The 17449-nt window shown below is 42.3% G+C and overlaps 1 protein-coding gene across 1 annotated transcript in view; it reads left to right on the top strand.

Moving 5' to 3' along the window:
• Window positions 1–6957: 6957 nt before the first annotated feature.
• Window positions 6958–17449, top strand: part of SGK1 (serum/glucocorticoid regulated kinase 1) — a 279618-nt gene continuing 269126 nt past the window's right edge. Inside the window, exon 1 of the mRNA XM_089676195.1 lies at window positions 6958–7389. Within this exon, the coding sequence (XP_089532321.1) occupies window positions 7321–7389 (69 nt within the window). The 5' untranslated portion in view covers window positions 6958–7320. The remainder of the gene's footprint in view (window positions 7390–17449) is intronic.

Here is a 17449-nt window from a genome sequence, read left to right as displayed (position 1 = left end):
TGAGATTTTGTAGACCAGCTGTTGACCTCTACAGAGCATGCTTCTGTCTCATATTTCAGCATCTTCGCTGTTAATTTTCTTATTTCTCTTATCTTTGCAGTCCATGTAACTATAGAGTCAAACACATGGGTGTATCCAAAGTAGTAAATAAAGGTCCCCTCCCTCCCTCCTTGCTCCATGTCCTCATATTGCTATACACTTATGGGGGTGGGATATAAGATGGTGATTGATGGATGCTTCACCTGCCTATTAGTACCAGTACACACACATCATAGACACAGGGGGGAGGGGCGTGAGAAAGCCTGTGACTGGCAGGACCTCCTCCATATATCTTTACTGAGTGAACAAAGTAAAGGTGATTGTTAGTCAACATAAACTCTATCTTTGCCATGTTATTGCAAAAACAGAAATTGCTTTTAAATATAGATTTGCATGAAATACTTTGTTATGATTAATTATTTATTTTAATTTTCTACTCTGAAAGGTTTTGTTTTAATATCATGTGACCGGCACAGTGCCAATCAGTGCTGTGTAGACACAGATTCACATATCAGCAGAATACTGGAAATTCTTTCCTCAGAACTTTTCCTGGGAACAGTAAAGATCTGGGAAATGTCATGTGACCTCTGAATAGCAATGAGTAAATAAGATACTCTGATCATTTTTTATATCTAATTACCTTTATATATAAATAGAAGGAATAATGGCAATTAAACAGTGTTTGTTTAGAATCACTTTAAAAGTATGCATTACCTCCTACAGAGATCACAGTATTCCCAATGAAAATGCTGTCATCTCATCTGCTTCTCACTCCAGAAGGACAGAACCATTTTTATTCAGGAATTATTCAAGATCAACATTCACGTAAATCCTGGTACCTATGAGAAATTGTGTTCTCAATTTCTGAGCAATGTCTGACATAGATCAGTCCCCCCCAGATGCAGTCTTTGATCTTGTGACTTGCTGCACAATTAAAATATTGCAGTCTGATCACCAGGGAGTCAATTCTACAGACAACAGACTGATGATATAATCTTAGCCGAGCAAATACTCGTATTGTTACAGAAAGGTCCTCTGTAAGTTTGTTATGGTACTGTATGTAATGGCCTGGTCATTATGTCTGAGAACATTTTCAAACTGTCCGAGCTCCTTTTGATTGTTTTACTTCATTCATCTAAAACATTGCATTATTATTTCTCTGGGTTTTGAGTGCTGACTTCCTTAGTATGTCAGGGCACATATTATAAATCTTTGTATATTGAGTACCTTTCATTCAGTGTGGCAGTTAAACCTAAAACTAAAAACGTATTATATTGCAGCTTACCAACCATTAGATTTGGTGACTGCATTAGTTTTCTGTTTTTTAACCTTTTTCCCCTCTTTTTAGCTAGTAACACATCTCCTGTATTAGTGAAACCCCACTCTAGATGGGGGCACCTTTGGACAGCAGCATTGTTAATCTGGGGGGGAGGGAAGTTTTAGCAGATTTAGATACAATAACAAACTGAAGGCAAACTCCACTTTATAAGCAGTCACAGTAACTTTTTTTTTCCTTTTGAGAAAAAGGTTTTACATGAATAAATAAAAGCTGATCATTGTAACCCCTTTCAGTGTTTAATGGTTTGTCTCAATCTTATAAATGCTACATCTGCAGGACAGCTTGTTTTGTTGAAAAACAACACACTTACAGGCAAGATCACCAAGTGAAAATAAAAGAGAGAAAGTCTACAAAAGAAAATGAATGCAGGCATCCCATCTAGGAATTTGGAAATCTATAAGCTGATATTTTTATTTTTAATTATTTTTAATGAAATCTTTATTTTATAAATACACATTTTAAATGTGTGTTTAGTGCCCCTCTAGACAGCCAGAGGGGAGCTAGTTGCTAATTTTTAAAAAGAAAGGCTGAGCAGCAGCCTGGGGAAATAGTCACCAGAGTCAAATTTGGGGCAAGGCTGAGAGGCTGTGCAGGTCACTTCCCTGATATCTCCCCTGCTCTAGAATCATGGAAAAGATTCTAGAAGCAGTGGGCAGAGATTTGGAGGGGCTGATCTGCATAATTAGGAGATCCTGACCAATCCCCAGGCAGGAGGCTTAGCATGGGGTCAGGATTATGACTGAGCCTGCCCAGCAGCAGGAGAGTTTTGGTGGAAGATGTGGTGAAGGCTGAGATGTAGGAGCCTGGGGGCCCAGTGCGAAGAGGCCTACCTACAGTCCGGGACCTGGACAGGAGGAACACTCAGCCTCACCAGTTCCCAGAGGGAGGACTACCTGTGGAGCCAGGAAAGGAGCCAGACCAGCACAAGGCCTAACGGCAACCATCTACCCAAACCAGCTCACAGGCAAGGACTGAGTGAGTAATCCTACACCCCGTGGCCTAGCTAAGGAGAAAAGAGCACTCTGGTGGGAAACCTGACTATCTCCTAACCCAGAACTGTTCATCATAAAGTGAAAGGCACTGGATTCTCTTGCTCAGGGATTCCTTCCAACAGCTGGCTAAAGAAGAGGATTTATCCGGGGTCTGGGGTGGTACACCAGGAGATGCTGGAGAGCTCTCCAAGAAGAGTTTGCGGTGTAAAGATTTGTACATATTTGCCAGGAAGGTGTCCTCAGTTTACAATTCCATTACACCCTTACCCCATCCAAGTTCAATTTCCCTAATAAAACTAAAAAAAACAAGCTCAAGGACTGTTTACTGTCTCTGGAGTGCAAGTTTGTGAAAAATGCATGCTGTCTGGCTGTGCAGGACTATAGGGGGACCCAAAACTTCAGCAGCTCCTAAGGGGGTAGTGCTACATGTACTTCCAAGACCTTGCATCATTCTAGCTTGCAAAGAATGATGAACTTTCTAAGACCTAATTTACATGGGTGTACTGAAGCCAACACCTGCGTGAAGGCTGTGTTTTTCCTGCACAGGATGCACAGGTATTTCATGCATGCGTCTGCAAGCAGTCCCATTCATGTCAGTTTGCAGGCAGTGGCTGTAAGGAGACAGCCATTGCTCCCAATTTGACACCTGTGTGGGTGCAGATGTGTGCAGATCCCCAAACCCATACTATCTGTGTTTGGGGATCTGCACCCATACCCACAAGGATGCCATACTGAGAGCAGCCATTGTGTCCCATGCAGGGGCGGACTGACAACTCATGGGGCCCCCGGGCAATAGGGGATCATGGGGCCCCTGTGTCCTTGCCCAAACTCAAAAAAGCCTATGAAAAAGGTACCAGGGGCATCTCATGGGGCCCCCTACTGACCCCGGGCCCTCGGACAGTGCCCGAGTTTCCAAATGGTCAGTCCATCCCTGGTCCCATGTGACATGAATGGGACTACCTGCACGGGGATGCAAGGAACACCTCTATGTCACTGTGTAAGCAAACATGGCTTTCGAATGGACAAACGCTTAAAAGAGAAGTAGGGCTTTTGTTTCCCTTTTTATACTTACCTAGGTAGATGTAGCATCGATCCGATGCTGGGTCTGTTTCCCGCCAACTCTAAGGGTGAGAACTCAGTGATCACATGGTCGCTGATCGCTGAGTTCTCCTCTCCGCTCCGGGCAGAGAGCGGGACTGTCAGTCACCACTGTCTGCTCAGCCCCCCCAGTGCTTACTGGAGTGCCAGGCTGGGGAGGGGGAGCAGCTGGCCCACACTGAGCCAGGTGCTGCTCCAGACTCTGGGGAGGATCCCGACTTTGAAGTCGTAATCCTTCCCCAGCCTGGACCAGCTGAGTGACATCAGCTGACAACGGACTTCAGTCCACTGTCAGCTGATAACGGGTCATAGGAGTGCAGAAGGAAGTGCACTCCTGTGATCCACAGACGTACAGCTAAAGGAGCTTTAGCTATACTTCTCCTGTAACCACTTGCCTACCATGCACTTTTACCGCCTTTCTGCCCAGGCCAATTTTCAGCTTTCAGCACTCTCACACTTTGAATGACAATTGCGCGGTCATGCAACACTGTATCCATATGACATTTTTATTGTTTTTTTCACACGCATAGAGTTTTCTTTTGGTGGTATTTAATCTCAGCTGGGTGTTTTATTTATTGCACTATAAACAAGAAAACAGCAAAAAAAAAAAAAGTTTTTATTTTCAGCATAGCAGTAAACCAGAAAAGAGGTCAGCATGAAATCTAGTGTATTCATATCACAATTAGTAGCTACTGGCTGCAATGGTAAATGTGAAATATTTGTGTACAATATTTTATATTTATGTGACAAAATATGAGGTGAGTGGTGAGTCACACAGCCATTTGCCACTGAGCATTTTCTGACATGTCTAACTTGCACTCACCTGGGTCACAGACTTTACGGAGTAGAAGAAGAAATAACATGTTTTTGTGTTGTGCTGTTGGCAGAAAATGAGTGACAGGAATCTGAAGCAGCGAATTAGCATTCAATTTTGCGTGAAAATTGGCAAAAGTGCGAGTGAAATTTAGATCTGTTACAAGAGGCTTATGGTGAACGTTTGTGAATGGTATAGGCAGTTTCAGGAGGGGTGGGAAGATGTCCACATTGTTGAAAGAACATGGTATGGGTAACCAACCAGAAATTCTGAAAAGGTTATAGGAATATGTTCAGAGGAAAAGACTGGAACTCTGGCCTGACAAGTGTGTTTTCCACCACGACAATGCTCCTGCACATGATGCATTAAATGTCCCCGAGCTCCCAGGCCAGAAATCTATTTGGAAAGGTGACCAACCACCTTATTCCCCTGTCTTAGCACCCTGCCACTTTTGGCTGTTTCAAAAATTAAAAAATGTCTTAAAAGGACACAGATTTCATGACATTCCAGACATCCAGTGTGCTGCGACAAAGATAATATGCAGCATTCCAGAAAACAAATTCCAGGAGTGTTTCCAGCAGTGGCACAGTTGTCTAGAAAAGTGCTTTGCTTCTCAAGGGGACTACTTTGAAGGTGACAACAGCTGCTAGTGTATAGATAAGACATTTTTTTCTTTATAGTCCATTCCGGGAATTAAATTGTCACACCTAAATAAAACATTTAAAAAATCAGTCTTGTACACAACAAATACATAAAGAAACATACACTCATCGTCCACTGTATTAGGTACCCCTGTTCAATTGCTTGGTAATACAAATTGCTAATCAGTTAATCACATGGCAGCAACTCAATGCATTTAGGCATGTAGATGTGGTGAAGACGACTTGCTGAAGTTCAAACCGAGCATCAGAATGGGAAAGAAAGGGGATTTAAGTGACTCTGAACGTGGCATGGTTATTGATGCCAGACGGGCTGGTCTGAGTATTACAAAAACTGCTGATCTACTGGGAGTTTCACACACAACCATCTCTAGGGCTTACAGAGAATGGTCTGAAAAAGAGAAAATATCCAGTGAGCAGCAGTTGTGTGGATGAAAATGCCTTGTTGATGTCAGAGATCAGAGGAGAATGGGCAGATTGGTTGCTGCGATATTCCGAGTTTCTTGTCTTCCCCCCCAGCCCGGACACCACCCCCCATTGACTTCTCCATCACATCCAACAACGCCACCATCAAACCTGCCCCGCAGGCCAGAGTACTTGGTGTCATTCTGGACTCCAACCTATCATTCCAGCCCCAAGTCCAATCTTTAACAAACTCGTGCAGACTCCACCTCCGCAACATCGCCAAAATACGCACGTTCCTAACCCCAGAAACCACTAAACAGCTCATCCACTCCCTCATCATATCACGACTCGACTACTGCAACTCCCTCCTCACTGGCCTGTCTCACCGCTGGCTATCCCCGCTTCAGTCCATCCTGAATACGTCTGCCAGACTCATTCACCTTACCAACCGCCCCATCTCCGCCACCCCCCTCTGCCAATCCCTCCACTGGCTTCCGATTGCGCAATGAATCAAATTCAAAATCCTAACACTGACGTACAAAGCTGTCCACCATACTGCCCCAAACTACATCTCTGACCTAATATCCAAGTACCGCTCAGCACGCACACTCCGCTCCTCACAAGACCTCCTTCTCTCTAGTTCCCTGGTCTCCTCCTCCCATGCCCGCCTCCAGGACTTCTCCAGGGTGTCACCCATCCTCTGGAACTCCCTGCCCCAACCCATCAGATTATCACCTACTCTCCTCTCCTTTAGGCGCACCCTGAAAACCCATCTCTTCAGGGAAGCCTACCCCACCCCCTGCTAACTTGCCGACCTCCTCCACTCTTCCTACCACTCCATCCCCCACAGCTATCTCCTCCTGTGCCACCACCCCCTCCCTCCTAGATTGTAAACTTGAAAGAGCAGGGCCCTCAATCCCCTCATGTTTTGCATTGTATTGGTATTGTTCTGTCACATGTTCTGTCCCCCTTTGTAATGTACAGCGCTGAGCGAACTATTGGCGCTTTATAAATACTGTATAATAATAATAATAATAGTATTCAGATGGTAGGGTCAGAATTTAGTGTAAACAACATGAAACCATGAATCCATCCTGCCTTGTATCAACGGTTCAGGCTGGTGGTGGTGGTGTGGGAGATATTTTCTTGGCACTAACAAGGTGTACCTAATAAAGTGGCCGGTGAGTGTACATGCAAAATATTATACATTTCTTTTAATGATGCTTAATTGGCAAATTTAATGTAAACCTATAAAATAAATGCAGTTTGCATTTCTTTTTATTTAACATTCAGGTAAAAGAATCCAAACTGAAGAATATGTAATGTGCAACACTGGCTGTTAAGTGGCGTCTCCTTGCATGGCATAACATAAGTCACATATGCACTCCTCCCCTGGGTCGGCTGCGTCTCTCAGTTACTGTATGTTAGGAGCCCTTTGCCTACAGTAGAGAGCTAGTAACCTTATTAGTTAAGTGTTCTTTCCATCTCTCGCTCTCGCTATGCCAGCACTATTCCCAATGGATGGTACCCAATCAAAAAAAGCAGGCTGAAGAATCAGAGCTCTCATCTCTCTAACAGCAGAGCATCACGTCACCTGAGAAACAGCAAAATACAGGCTCTGGGAGGGAGCTGTGTCTTTCGCTAAGCTATGAGCACTTGATAAAGGACCAGGATGGCTCAATTTTTCATCATTCTGCTTATGGGTCATTCAGCAAGTTGCTGCGATACGGCGTTTAGCATGTCTCTGCTTTTAATGAATGATTAAAAGTCTTGACTTCTCACTGCAAGCTGCTGCAGTAACTGGTGCAGAATGAATGGATCAGGATAAAGATTCAGGAACTCGTGGCTGTTTGAGCCTGTCATTCACTGATCTTCCCTCTGTCTAGTGTAGATCGTGTTCACATTGGGTTCAAAAGGGGGGAACGGATGCGGTGACTAAGCAAGTGCCTGTCTGTGGATCTTTTACTGAGGAAAATGGTCAACAAAGACATGAATGGATTCCCAGTCAAGAAGTGTTCTGCCTTTCAGTTCTTTAAAAAAAGGGTAAGACTGCATGCTCAATAAGGAAATACAATTAAGGTCTGCCTAGGCACTGGTTAAATAGATGCATGAAAAAAAAAAAAAAAAAGATAAGCAGTGAAGCAGGGGATATGGATAAGGAGCTGACTGCGCAGAGATTGTGCTACTAGCATCTGCAGAACGCTTCCATTGATAAAATCAATCTAGTGCTGGAACTGGATGAGATCATATGCATTGGAAAATGGAACTAGGTGCAACATAGGCCAAGTCTGTTTTCATCAGTAGAGACACTGAAGCTATTGCTCATTGTCTAGATTGCCTCCTCTGTATTTTGCAACAGTTATGTATTCATGCCATTCGGCCATGCTATAATAGGTCATTCATCAATACAAAAAAGTAATCTCAGGTTACATCGCATAGCTCTTCTGACACATCTGTTTAATAATTTTTTAAGGAAACATTTGGCATTTTTGTTTTATCTATATGGCACAGAGGTTTATAAATTACAGAGAACCATTCATATCACACCCGCCCTAGATTCATAATATTCATTGAAATGCACAATACGTGGGTCAGTTATTTTATGACCACTCTCTCAAATGTACTATAATATGCATACAAGCTAAAAAGTGGGTCATATACCATACAGGCAAGGCTGAATTAAGTTTGAAGGAGAACCTTGGGGGATTTGTGTAGCCTTTTTAATTTAGCACTTTGCATTGATGGATGACAAAATATTCTAAAATTGTATGTTCTTAATAAACCCCTTATTGAATGAGCATATCAAATCAGGATTGTCGTGCATGTTAGGTTATGACCAAATATATGTAGATATTATGGTACCTGCTGCTAGCATTATTTAAATCGTGATTGCTAGGTCTTCCATGAATGTCAGTGGACCATACAGGCAGATGAATCTACAATTAGGTTTAAAATAATGCATAGACTGTAGAAAATGCAGAATATATGGAAACATGTATATATAATTGGTACATATAAAGGTGTAAGGTGCACAAACTGCATTTGGAAAGACACTTCAGCTCATGCAAGTTATCTCTTTCATAAACAGCTGTCACTATGGACCTGACAGTACAAGTCCATTTGTTTTTCTATTGTATTGTATGATGGCAGAAAAATGCACTCAGACATCAGTTACTCTGGGTATTTTTATATGATGCACAGGCTGTGCTATACACACTACTGTTTTGATTTTTACACAGGTTCACATGTTCAATGAAACATAATGTGCCCCTGTCACGAGGAATGTACGAGGATTTCCATTGTTGTCCTCCTTTTGAAAATGCTTGATGCTTGGTTGACTAGTTTTATACCTTGAAGGAACATGCTGAAATAGAATGTCAGAAAAGCGTTGGAATTTATCATCTCTGTACTTGTCCTGAGTTAGGGACATACAGCAATGAAAGCATATAGGTTCTTCACTTCGCAAGATCATTTTCCCTTAGTTTAGTGAATTAGGTGAAACTGCTGACTTCCATCAACTAATCATTTGCAAGCAAATATGTTGTTTTTTTTTATTTTTTTTGCATGGGATTGGGTACTATTTGCAAAGTGAATTTTCACCACATTCACTAAACAAAGAGAAAATCTTCCTGAAACGTGAAAAGCCTATTTGCAGTTAGTGAATCAACCCACAAGCATCAGCAGGACAGCCAGGCAACTAACATTCTCAAAGAGAGATAGGAAACAGCAGTTTGCATGATTCTGTAAATTTGCATGCAGCCTGAATTTTTTTGAAGAGTACAATAACGATAATATTTCTGCTAAAACTTATAAACAAGTGGACATAGAGCAACCATGAAAAAGAAAATACACTTATAATTTTTTTTTTCTCTATTTGTGATGACATTGTTGCGTGTTATCATGCGTAGTGATGTCACTGCACTTGTCAATTTTTGTCTTGCACATGATTCCCTTGTCATCTGACTCTGCGAAGGAGTCTAATGTTGAGAATTGGATAATTCCCCCAGGAGCCTTTCTCCAGCATAGTGGGTGATAAGTGAAATTGCTTCCCTAACTATTGGTGCATGCTGATAGCCCTTGGAAAATTCCTGAAACTCGCAACAGATCTTTCACGAAAAAAAGATGTAGCTATTTCTTGGCCATTTCAATGTCTTAGAGTGACACTAAATCTGTAAATATAGTCAACATTTTTTTTTTAATATTCAGGAATATATTCTTAAGCCAGAAATGTACCTTCTATTGTTCTCAGCCTCCTAAAATGGGCTGGTATTTTTAGGAAGACTTTACATTGAAGCATAAAAGCAAACTCATAAAATAATCGACTATAGGGCCATTAGGTAGTATATGTATATGGATTATTTTGGAGGATAAATATATTGTTTAGTGTCACTTTAAAAGAGGATCTTCACCCTGGAAATAAAAAAAAATTAAAAGCCAGCAGCTACAAATACTGTAGCTGCTGACTGTTAATAAGTATGTACTTAGTCTAGTGATCCTACTCTGTCCTGACCCAGGACAGTTCTTCACCAGTCTTAGGGTCCCCAGTGCTGCCACCTTGGATGTGGTGTGGCTACCTGGTGTTTGGCAGCTGGCTCTCCACTGCACATGCACGAGTAGCACTTCACTTTCTCAATGGACCCGTAGCCTCCTGGGACCTGTGACATGTCCCAGGAGGTTGGAGGCAGGTAGAGGGGCCCAACTTCCTAGGTGAGGAAGTGAGAGCGACTACCTGTAAGAAATAGGTGCCTGTTTCAAGAAAAAAAACATCCAAAAGTAGTAGAAGAGGTAAGGAGGAAGAAAAGCAGAACTTCCCTTTTTAGGTGAATTCTGCTTTAAGTCATCTATGATAGATACCCTTTTTCTTTTTACTGTGTCAGAGAGGACAACAAAACATATAGATCATGATTTCTACATGAATTGTACCACTTACAAACAGTCAGTACTGGGACAGGTTTATCTAACACCCAGGGCAAGGATTTGGAACTGTGCCTCTCCCCTACAGCTAATGTATGTTGTAGAATGGGTGTACCCCCCTGCATTTATTCTCTGTCTCCTTGCTCTGCTGTGCCCAGAGCAGCTGCCCCTCTCTCCCACCCCTTGTCCCAGCCCTGCTAACAATTTATTACTCATGAGCAGTATGTGTTAGACAGCATTTTGGTATGTTACCTATTACAATTCTTAAAATGCCACAAAATGCCAGTTCGACTGTGCTTAGTTTTGTAGAATTCACAGATAAAGAGTTCCATGGTCTCCTGGATGCACCAGGATGAGGTTATAAGGATGGTTATTAAAAAGAACACAGAAGCACATGGAATTTTTTTTTCTTTTTAGAAAAAGGGTAATCTATTATGCTGTCATTCTACCATACTAATAAGCATATTTAAACTGACAATATTAAGAGATCCACGTATCCAGGTCTTCTACTTTAGGCAGCTAATTATGCACACTATAAAAGGTTTGGTCATCCACATTGATTTCCAGATGGCACACGTATTTGTAGTTCAGGCAGGTGCCAAAAACCCATAATGAGAAGGAGACAGTAAAAGAGTCATTTGAGAACTCATGCTGCATCAAGGTCCTTGTGCAATGTTATCTTTCTTCCTGCCTGGGTACAGGGAGCTAGGTACAGACAAAGATTTTTTTTTTCATTCATTTAGCGGATTGAACAAAAAAACTCACAAATTCCTGTATCCATACAAAAAATGTGGATGCAGGGATCTTCCCCCAGTGCTATTGTATTCTGACAGTGGGGACCCCTGTCACTATCGCAAGATCGCCGCCACCAACATGCGACAATCCCACGATCGCGACGTCTACTATGTCACGATCGCAGCGCCAGACCCCAGACCTGCTCACCAAACTCGTGACAGAAGGACTAGCCAATCTAAAACCGCGATGTGACGTGTGTAACAATGCCACACTCAGCTGCACAACGATTTTCCAGCTAACGGTCCGCAGGCCTTTTATACAGAGGTTTAAACAAACAGTAGCGTCTCTTTAGAGGCAGGAATTCGTGAGTTGCAATACAGAGCTATAGAAACAGTTCAACACTTTCAGAAAGAAAGATTTATTACTAAAAGGTCAAACAGGAGCAATAAAAATATTTACAGAACAAAGATGTAACTACGTTATATATATATACATGTACAAAGAACCATAGCACAGCAAAGAGATATCAGAGAGAGGTGAAAGGGTTAAAGTACTTGCCAAAGTCCTGGGTTAGCAGATCCAAGTTTCAGAGCAGAAGGGTGCTTTTATCTCCTTATGTTGCGATGGAAAAAATGGGAGAATGCTTCAACTCTTTTCTTAGGCCTGACAGCCTGTTTTAAAGTCCCCAGCAGGGGAGTGGCTCTGCAGTCAAAGGCCAATCTCCACTTAGGGCGTGGAGAAAGGGGTAGATGCCTCAACTAGAGCAAAAATATCTTCCATAACTCATATTCCTATAACTTTTCATCTGCACAAGTGACAGTCCACCCGCGGGAATATTATTATACAGACCAGTCTGAGGATTGATTAGATATGAATTATGAAATTATATACTGCATGGTTCACGAGATCTATGTTTCTGCTTCCCTGTGTGTCCGAGACAAGGCGAGTGACCCACCAAAATGTTCGGCTCCTCTTGTGTTTTATGTAAGTCTCTCATATTCCAAGATATGAGACGTAGGGGAAAAATGGATTTGAGAAGTGTTTATCTGATTCTATCACCTACGCTGAGTTAGGTTTATTAGCTCGGAATCTCTTTCAACTTCTGGGAAAGTTTGCCTTGTCTCTCCCGAGGTGTGAATTGGCACAGGTTCTTGGGACAGTGGGGCACCACGTGGCTCCCTGCTGGGATCTGGCCTGTGACACTTTTAACACCCACACATCTGTCACTGTGCCTCTCAGGAAGGAGGGGGAAGGAGAATAAGGGAGAAATGGATACTCTTAACAAAATGGAGTCTGCGTCCTTCACTGTGTGTTGCGCAACCCCCGCTCCTATCAGAACACACTGATGCAGCAGTTGATCAAATGCTGGTTTTCCAGAAGGACCGGTTGGTAGTAGCTGGTCTAACAGTCAGCATCTGTTGAATATAGGGGGCTACACACAGACTGAAATTCGTCCAGTTCAGTAGGATTTTGCTATGTGTGTACCTGACTTTATACCTAAGCGGGTAGACTAATGGTGGCGAAGTAGCTGTCCCATACACACAATTACTGACAGGCAAGGTCTTAAACAAGCCTCTTGCTTATGAACAAACGTCATCAAAAAAATTGTTATGATGACACGTGTAGAATTTTTTTTTCTCATATCAGTACAGCTTTAGGAATGCATTCTGGAATATGCTGATACAGTACAAGAAAGAAAACTGATTTGCAGCAAAATTATATGTGTTACCAAACAGTAAATGACTGAACCTTTATCTTGCCTTAAGCTCCGCAGTGAAATATATATTTATTATGTAGTATAAGTAATGTGTGCTCTTCATTTAAAGTGTATGTTAAGGCAAAAAAAAACATATCCAGTACATCTCTGCAGTACCTGCACATGTCCCATATTTTATCTCTTTAATGACCCTGCAACTACAGAAAAATGCATGTTTATTTGCCAAAATTGCTCTTAAATTGTGTTGTGGCCTGACAACACACATTTCTGTGGATTGAGTGGTGTCAGCCCTGCCTATTGTCTTTTGCGAAACTACTCATCCATTCGTGCTGTCTTCTTATCCACAGCATAGGGACTAAAGAAGGCCATACATTAAGGCATTTTCTTTCCTGCAACCCCATTGTTGATGCGGGAATCCCTCCCATGGAGCTTTTGTATTCTGACAGTGGGAGGTGTCCCCGCTGTCAGAATACAATGATCACTGCTGGTTACTATAGCCGTTAGCAGCGACTGAACAAAATAAAAAACCCAGACAAGCTGCTTGTACTGACGTTGAGTGATGGATCGACTTCATTGCAACCAACCTGTTCACACATGGATTGAAATTCAGACAGTCCCTGCTGAACTGGCCAAGATTCGATCCATCTATGGCAGGCTTGGCTGACTTGAAATCCAAAATAGTCCAAGAAAACAACAAGTAGAGCTAAATACTCAAATTGAGACAGCACATGCAGAGTGTACAGGACACAGGACAACTATGAATTTTATTATCAAACATATGTAACAAAATTCTTTCCTTGTTATATTTTACAGACCAAAAGATAGCAAATAAGAGACAATAATTGCAAGGTCCCTTTCACAGTGGCCTGATCCCTTTTTCTCAGCAGGGGATCTGTCTGCTGATGCCCTGCTGAGCCAAGCAGAGAGGCAGGATGACAGATCTTTGTCCGCTCCGCTTATGCAGAGTGGACACCGACACAGCCCACTCCACTGTATGGGCAGTCCAATGTAAACAGAACTCCTATCCATTTACACCTGACTGCCCTCTGATCTGGTCCATCCAGACGGAGGGGAATGGATCTCCTTTCGTTTGTTTATGCTGAATCGGATCGGTTTGGAGGTAGGTAGACACAAGTCTGTTTGCATTTGCCGCTCCATAGAGGACAATTAAGGGTCCAATTGGGTCCGCCTAGAACCTGACCAGACCACTTGTGTGAAAGGGGCCTTAGGATTTAAATAGGGTTTAAATACACTTTAAAGTGTCATTAAACCCAGGACCCTGCATTCACTATATCTGGTCTCCCACAGTACACATAATATGGAAATGCAATTATTTTAGTAAATATAAACTGCTAAATTAAATACCTTTTCTCATCAGCAGTATATTACTTCTATCAATGTCAAGCTGAGCACTGGTTAAAGCTTGTTGGAGGAGTTTTCATTCTGCTCTGTCCTACGAGGCTGCATATCCCTGACCCTCTGTCTGGACAGTGGTAATTGGCTCTGTGCTGATCACATGCACCCTCCCAAAGAAAAAAAAAGCCTATGGAGAGGTAGGCCTATGAGGAAAGGAGTTGCAATAGTAAAAAAAACCCTCTTTAGCCATACACACTAAACTGAGCATGTTCAGAATGACTCTTAGAGCTCTGTACTATCAGCAGATGGATTGGGGGCAGTAAATGAAGGGGAAGGTCAGAGAAGACAGGATCAAACATACTTTTTACACAATCGGGAGGATTAACCCCTTAGGTTCCACAGTGAGTATAACAAGCATGCTTTACCACATATACAGACTGATTTTACTGTTGTGGGTTTAGTAACACTTTAACTTTAGTTATATAGTTTTTTAGTTTAGAATATACTGATGTCAGATAAGGACTAATATGAAGAGAGGGGTTTACTGGCTCTTTGTATTTTCCTTCTGCCTATCTCCCCCACATCCTGTTTCACTAAGAGGCTGAAAAGATGTGTAGGAAAATCTCCCTAATAGAGATACAGAGAGCACCTAAAACCTGACACAGGGTTTTACCTTTTCCCACTATTTTTAATTTTGATAACTTTTTCTAAAATTACGCTTTTAAAATTGTCATATTTTGTACACAAGCTTGGAAAAAACTGTCCAACATTTCATCTAAAATAATGTTTATATGAAATATTGAGGTTGTTTACCTCTGTTATGTGCACTATAAGCTTTTTGTCAAATGTTTTATGAGCTTCATCAGACCCAGATTGCTATAGGGTGCTGCCATCTTGGATGTTATATCTGTGGTGGCCTGCAGACACAGAACTGTCAGTACAGTAACCCTCTGCTGCCATTCGGTAATGTATTATTGGTAACATTTCCCCTTTGGTTAGCTGTCAGCGCTGCGCATGCACCTGGTGCTGACAGTGGCTTAGACTGTAAACACAAGCAATTTTTAGATCCCTCTATGCATGGAGGCAGCATAGAAGCAATTGCTTGCTTGTCTGATATATCAGTGCTGCAAAAAAGGCTCATGTGAGGTTGTATATGAAATTGCCTTCAGAGCATGCTGACATTATGGCTGTGGGAAAGTAAGGAGGCCAAGAGAACAAAGTCTCCATAACTAAGTAACAATATTCCCAGAAGCTCAACAATCAAGTGGAGTGGCAAATATGTTCCTTGTCATCTTTACAGATTGCAGGGTGCAATTGAAAAAGCATTTACTTAAGCTGGATTCCACGCCCCCCTTACGCTGACTAATCTCAGGTTCATTCAGCTCTTTACGCAACTCCCCAAACATCTCAAAGTCAATCTCTATGTGAAATCATTTTTAAAGTAATTAATTACCTACCTTTGAAATTATTATTATTATTATACAGTATTTATATAGCGCCAATAGTTTGCTCAGTGCTGTACATTATAGTAGGCGACAGTACAGTAACAATACAATGCGATACAGGAGGGGTTCGAGGTCCCTGCTCCTTGGAGCTTACAATCTGGGAGGGAGGGGAGAGTGGTACAGTAGGAAATAGCTGTGGGGGATGGAGTGGTGGGAAGAGCGGAGGAGATCAGCAATTAATTGAGGGCTGGGTAGGCTTCTCTGAAGAGATTGGTTTTCAGGGTGCACCTAAAGGCGAGGAGGGTAGGTGACAGTCTGATGGATTGGGGTAGCGAATTCCAGTGGATGGGGGAAGCCCTGGAGAAGTCCTGTAGGTGGGCATGAGAGGAGGAGACCAGGGAACTGGAGAGAAGGAGGTCTTGTGAGGAGCGGAGAGTGCATTTTGGGTGGTAGATGGATATCAGGTCGGTGATGTAGTTTGGGGCAGTGTTATGAACAACTTTGTACATCAATGTTAATATTTAGAATTTTATGCGTTGGGCAATCGGAAGCCAGTGGAGGGATACACAGAGGGGGGAGGCGGATACGGTGCGGTTGGTGAGGTGGATGAGTCTGGCCGCAGAATTCAGGATAGACTGAAGCGGGGATAGCCTGTGTTGGGGTAGGCCGGCGAGGAGGGAGTTGCAGTAGTCAAGTCGTGATATGATAAGGGAGTGGGAATGAGTTGCTTTGTGGTTTCTGGAGTTAGGAACGGACGTATTTTGGAGATGTTGTGGAGGTGGAGTCTGCATGAATTTGTCAGCGATTGGATCTGGGGCTGGAAAGACAGATTGGAGTCTAGAATGACACCTAGTACTCTGGCTTACGGGATGGGGCTGATGGTGGCGTTGTTGGTCGTGATGGAGAGGTCGGGGGGCGGGGGCTGGGGGGGAAAACTAGGAGCTTGGTTTTAGCAATCCACTTCCTTGTCTGTGGAGGCACTGTTGATGTAACCAGGTCCATGCATTAGTACCCTGGGAAGACTACATCACTAGTGCCTTCCAGAGTGTTCTCACAGCTAAACTGTGGGGTTTTGGGAGATTTCACAACTAAACTGCTAGGTCTTGAGAGATTTTGAAAAAAGTTTTCATATCTCTAAAAGTGCATGCATAACATCCTGCATGGACATCATCACCATGGGCTGGCCAGAGATTGAAAAAGAGGAAGCTGGTCCCTCCTGATGTATTTCTGACCTGGAGGATTCATTGAATGCTTGACTAAAAAGGCATATTATTATTAATATTATATAGTTTATATATAGCGCCAACAGTTTGCTCAGCACTTTACATTATAACGGGAGAAAATACAGCAACGATACAGTTCAATAGGGTTAGGAGGGCCCTGCTCCTTAGAGCAAACAATCAAGAGTATGTAGATACGTATTTCTATTAGTTTAAATATGCACTTTTACTTAATATTGGCCTTTTTATAGGGAAGGGGGGGTCCACTTTATGGGAAATCGGAGTATGTAAGTATGTTTTTAGCAATTACCAAAAAATACAAATAAAGAATTCCGACTTCTCTTGAACTTTCTGTTTCTTGTACCTACTCTGGTACTTATTAATATTGACTCCAGACACAGCAAGGTTGATATTTAAAATGAGGTCAGCAAGGACACCCTTATATTTCTTTTATGACAGACATTATGTACCTCAAGGTTCTCATACATGGTTGTCATCTGATATGGCCAATTGCAGTTGAACATTTAAAAAGATGTATGTCTATAGGAAGTTTGACTTCTGCAAACATCCCCTAGGCAGCAGATCTCTAGAGTTGAATTTGTACAGCAATAATTTTGTACTCCTAAATTGTAGGCTCTAACAAGCAGGGCCCTCTGTTTCCTCTTTTACCAAATTGTACTGTAACTATTATATCTACCTTCATTTTGTAAAGTGCT

This window comes from Staurois parvus, unplaced genomic scaffold, assembly GCF_062004578.1.
Source record: "Staurois parvus isolate SC_StPar_1 unplaced genomic scaffold, SC_StPar_1.0 ptg000165l, whole genome shotgun sequence".
Taxonomy (NCBI): domain Eukaryota; kingdom Metazoa; phylum Chordata; class Amphibia; order Anura; family Ranidae; genus Staurois; species Staurois parvus.
The sequence above is the reverse complement of the archived record's forward strand: the minus strand, read 5'-3'. Positions and strand labels throughout refer to the sequence as shown.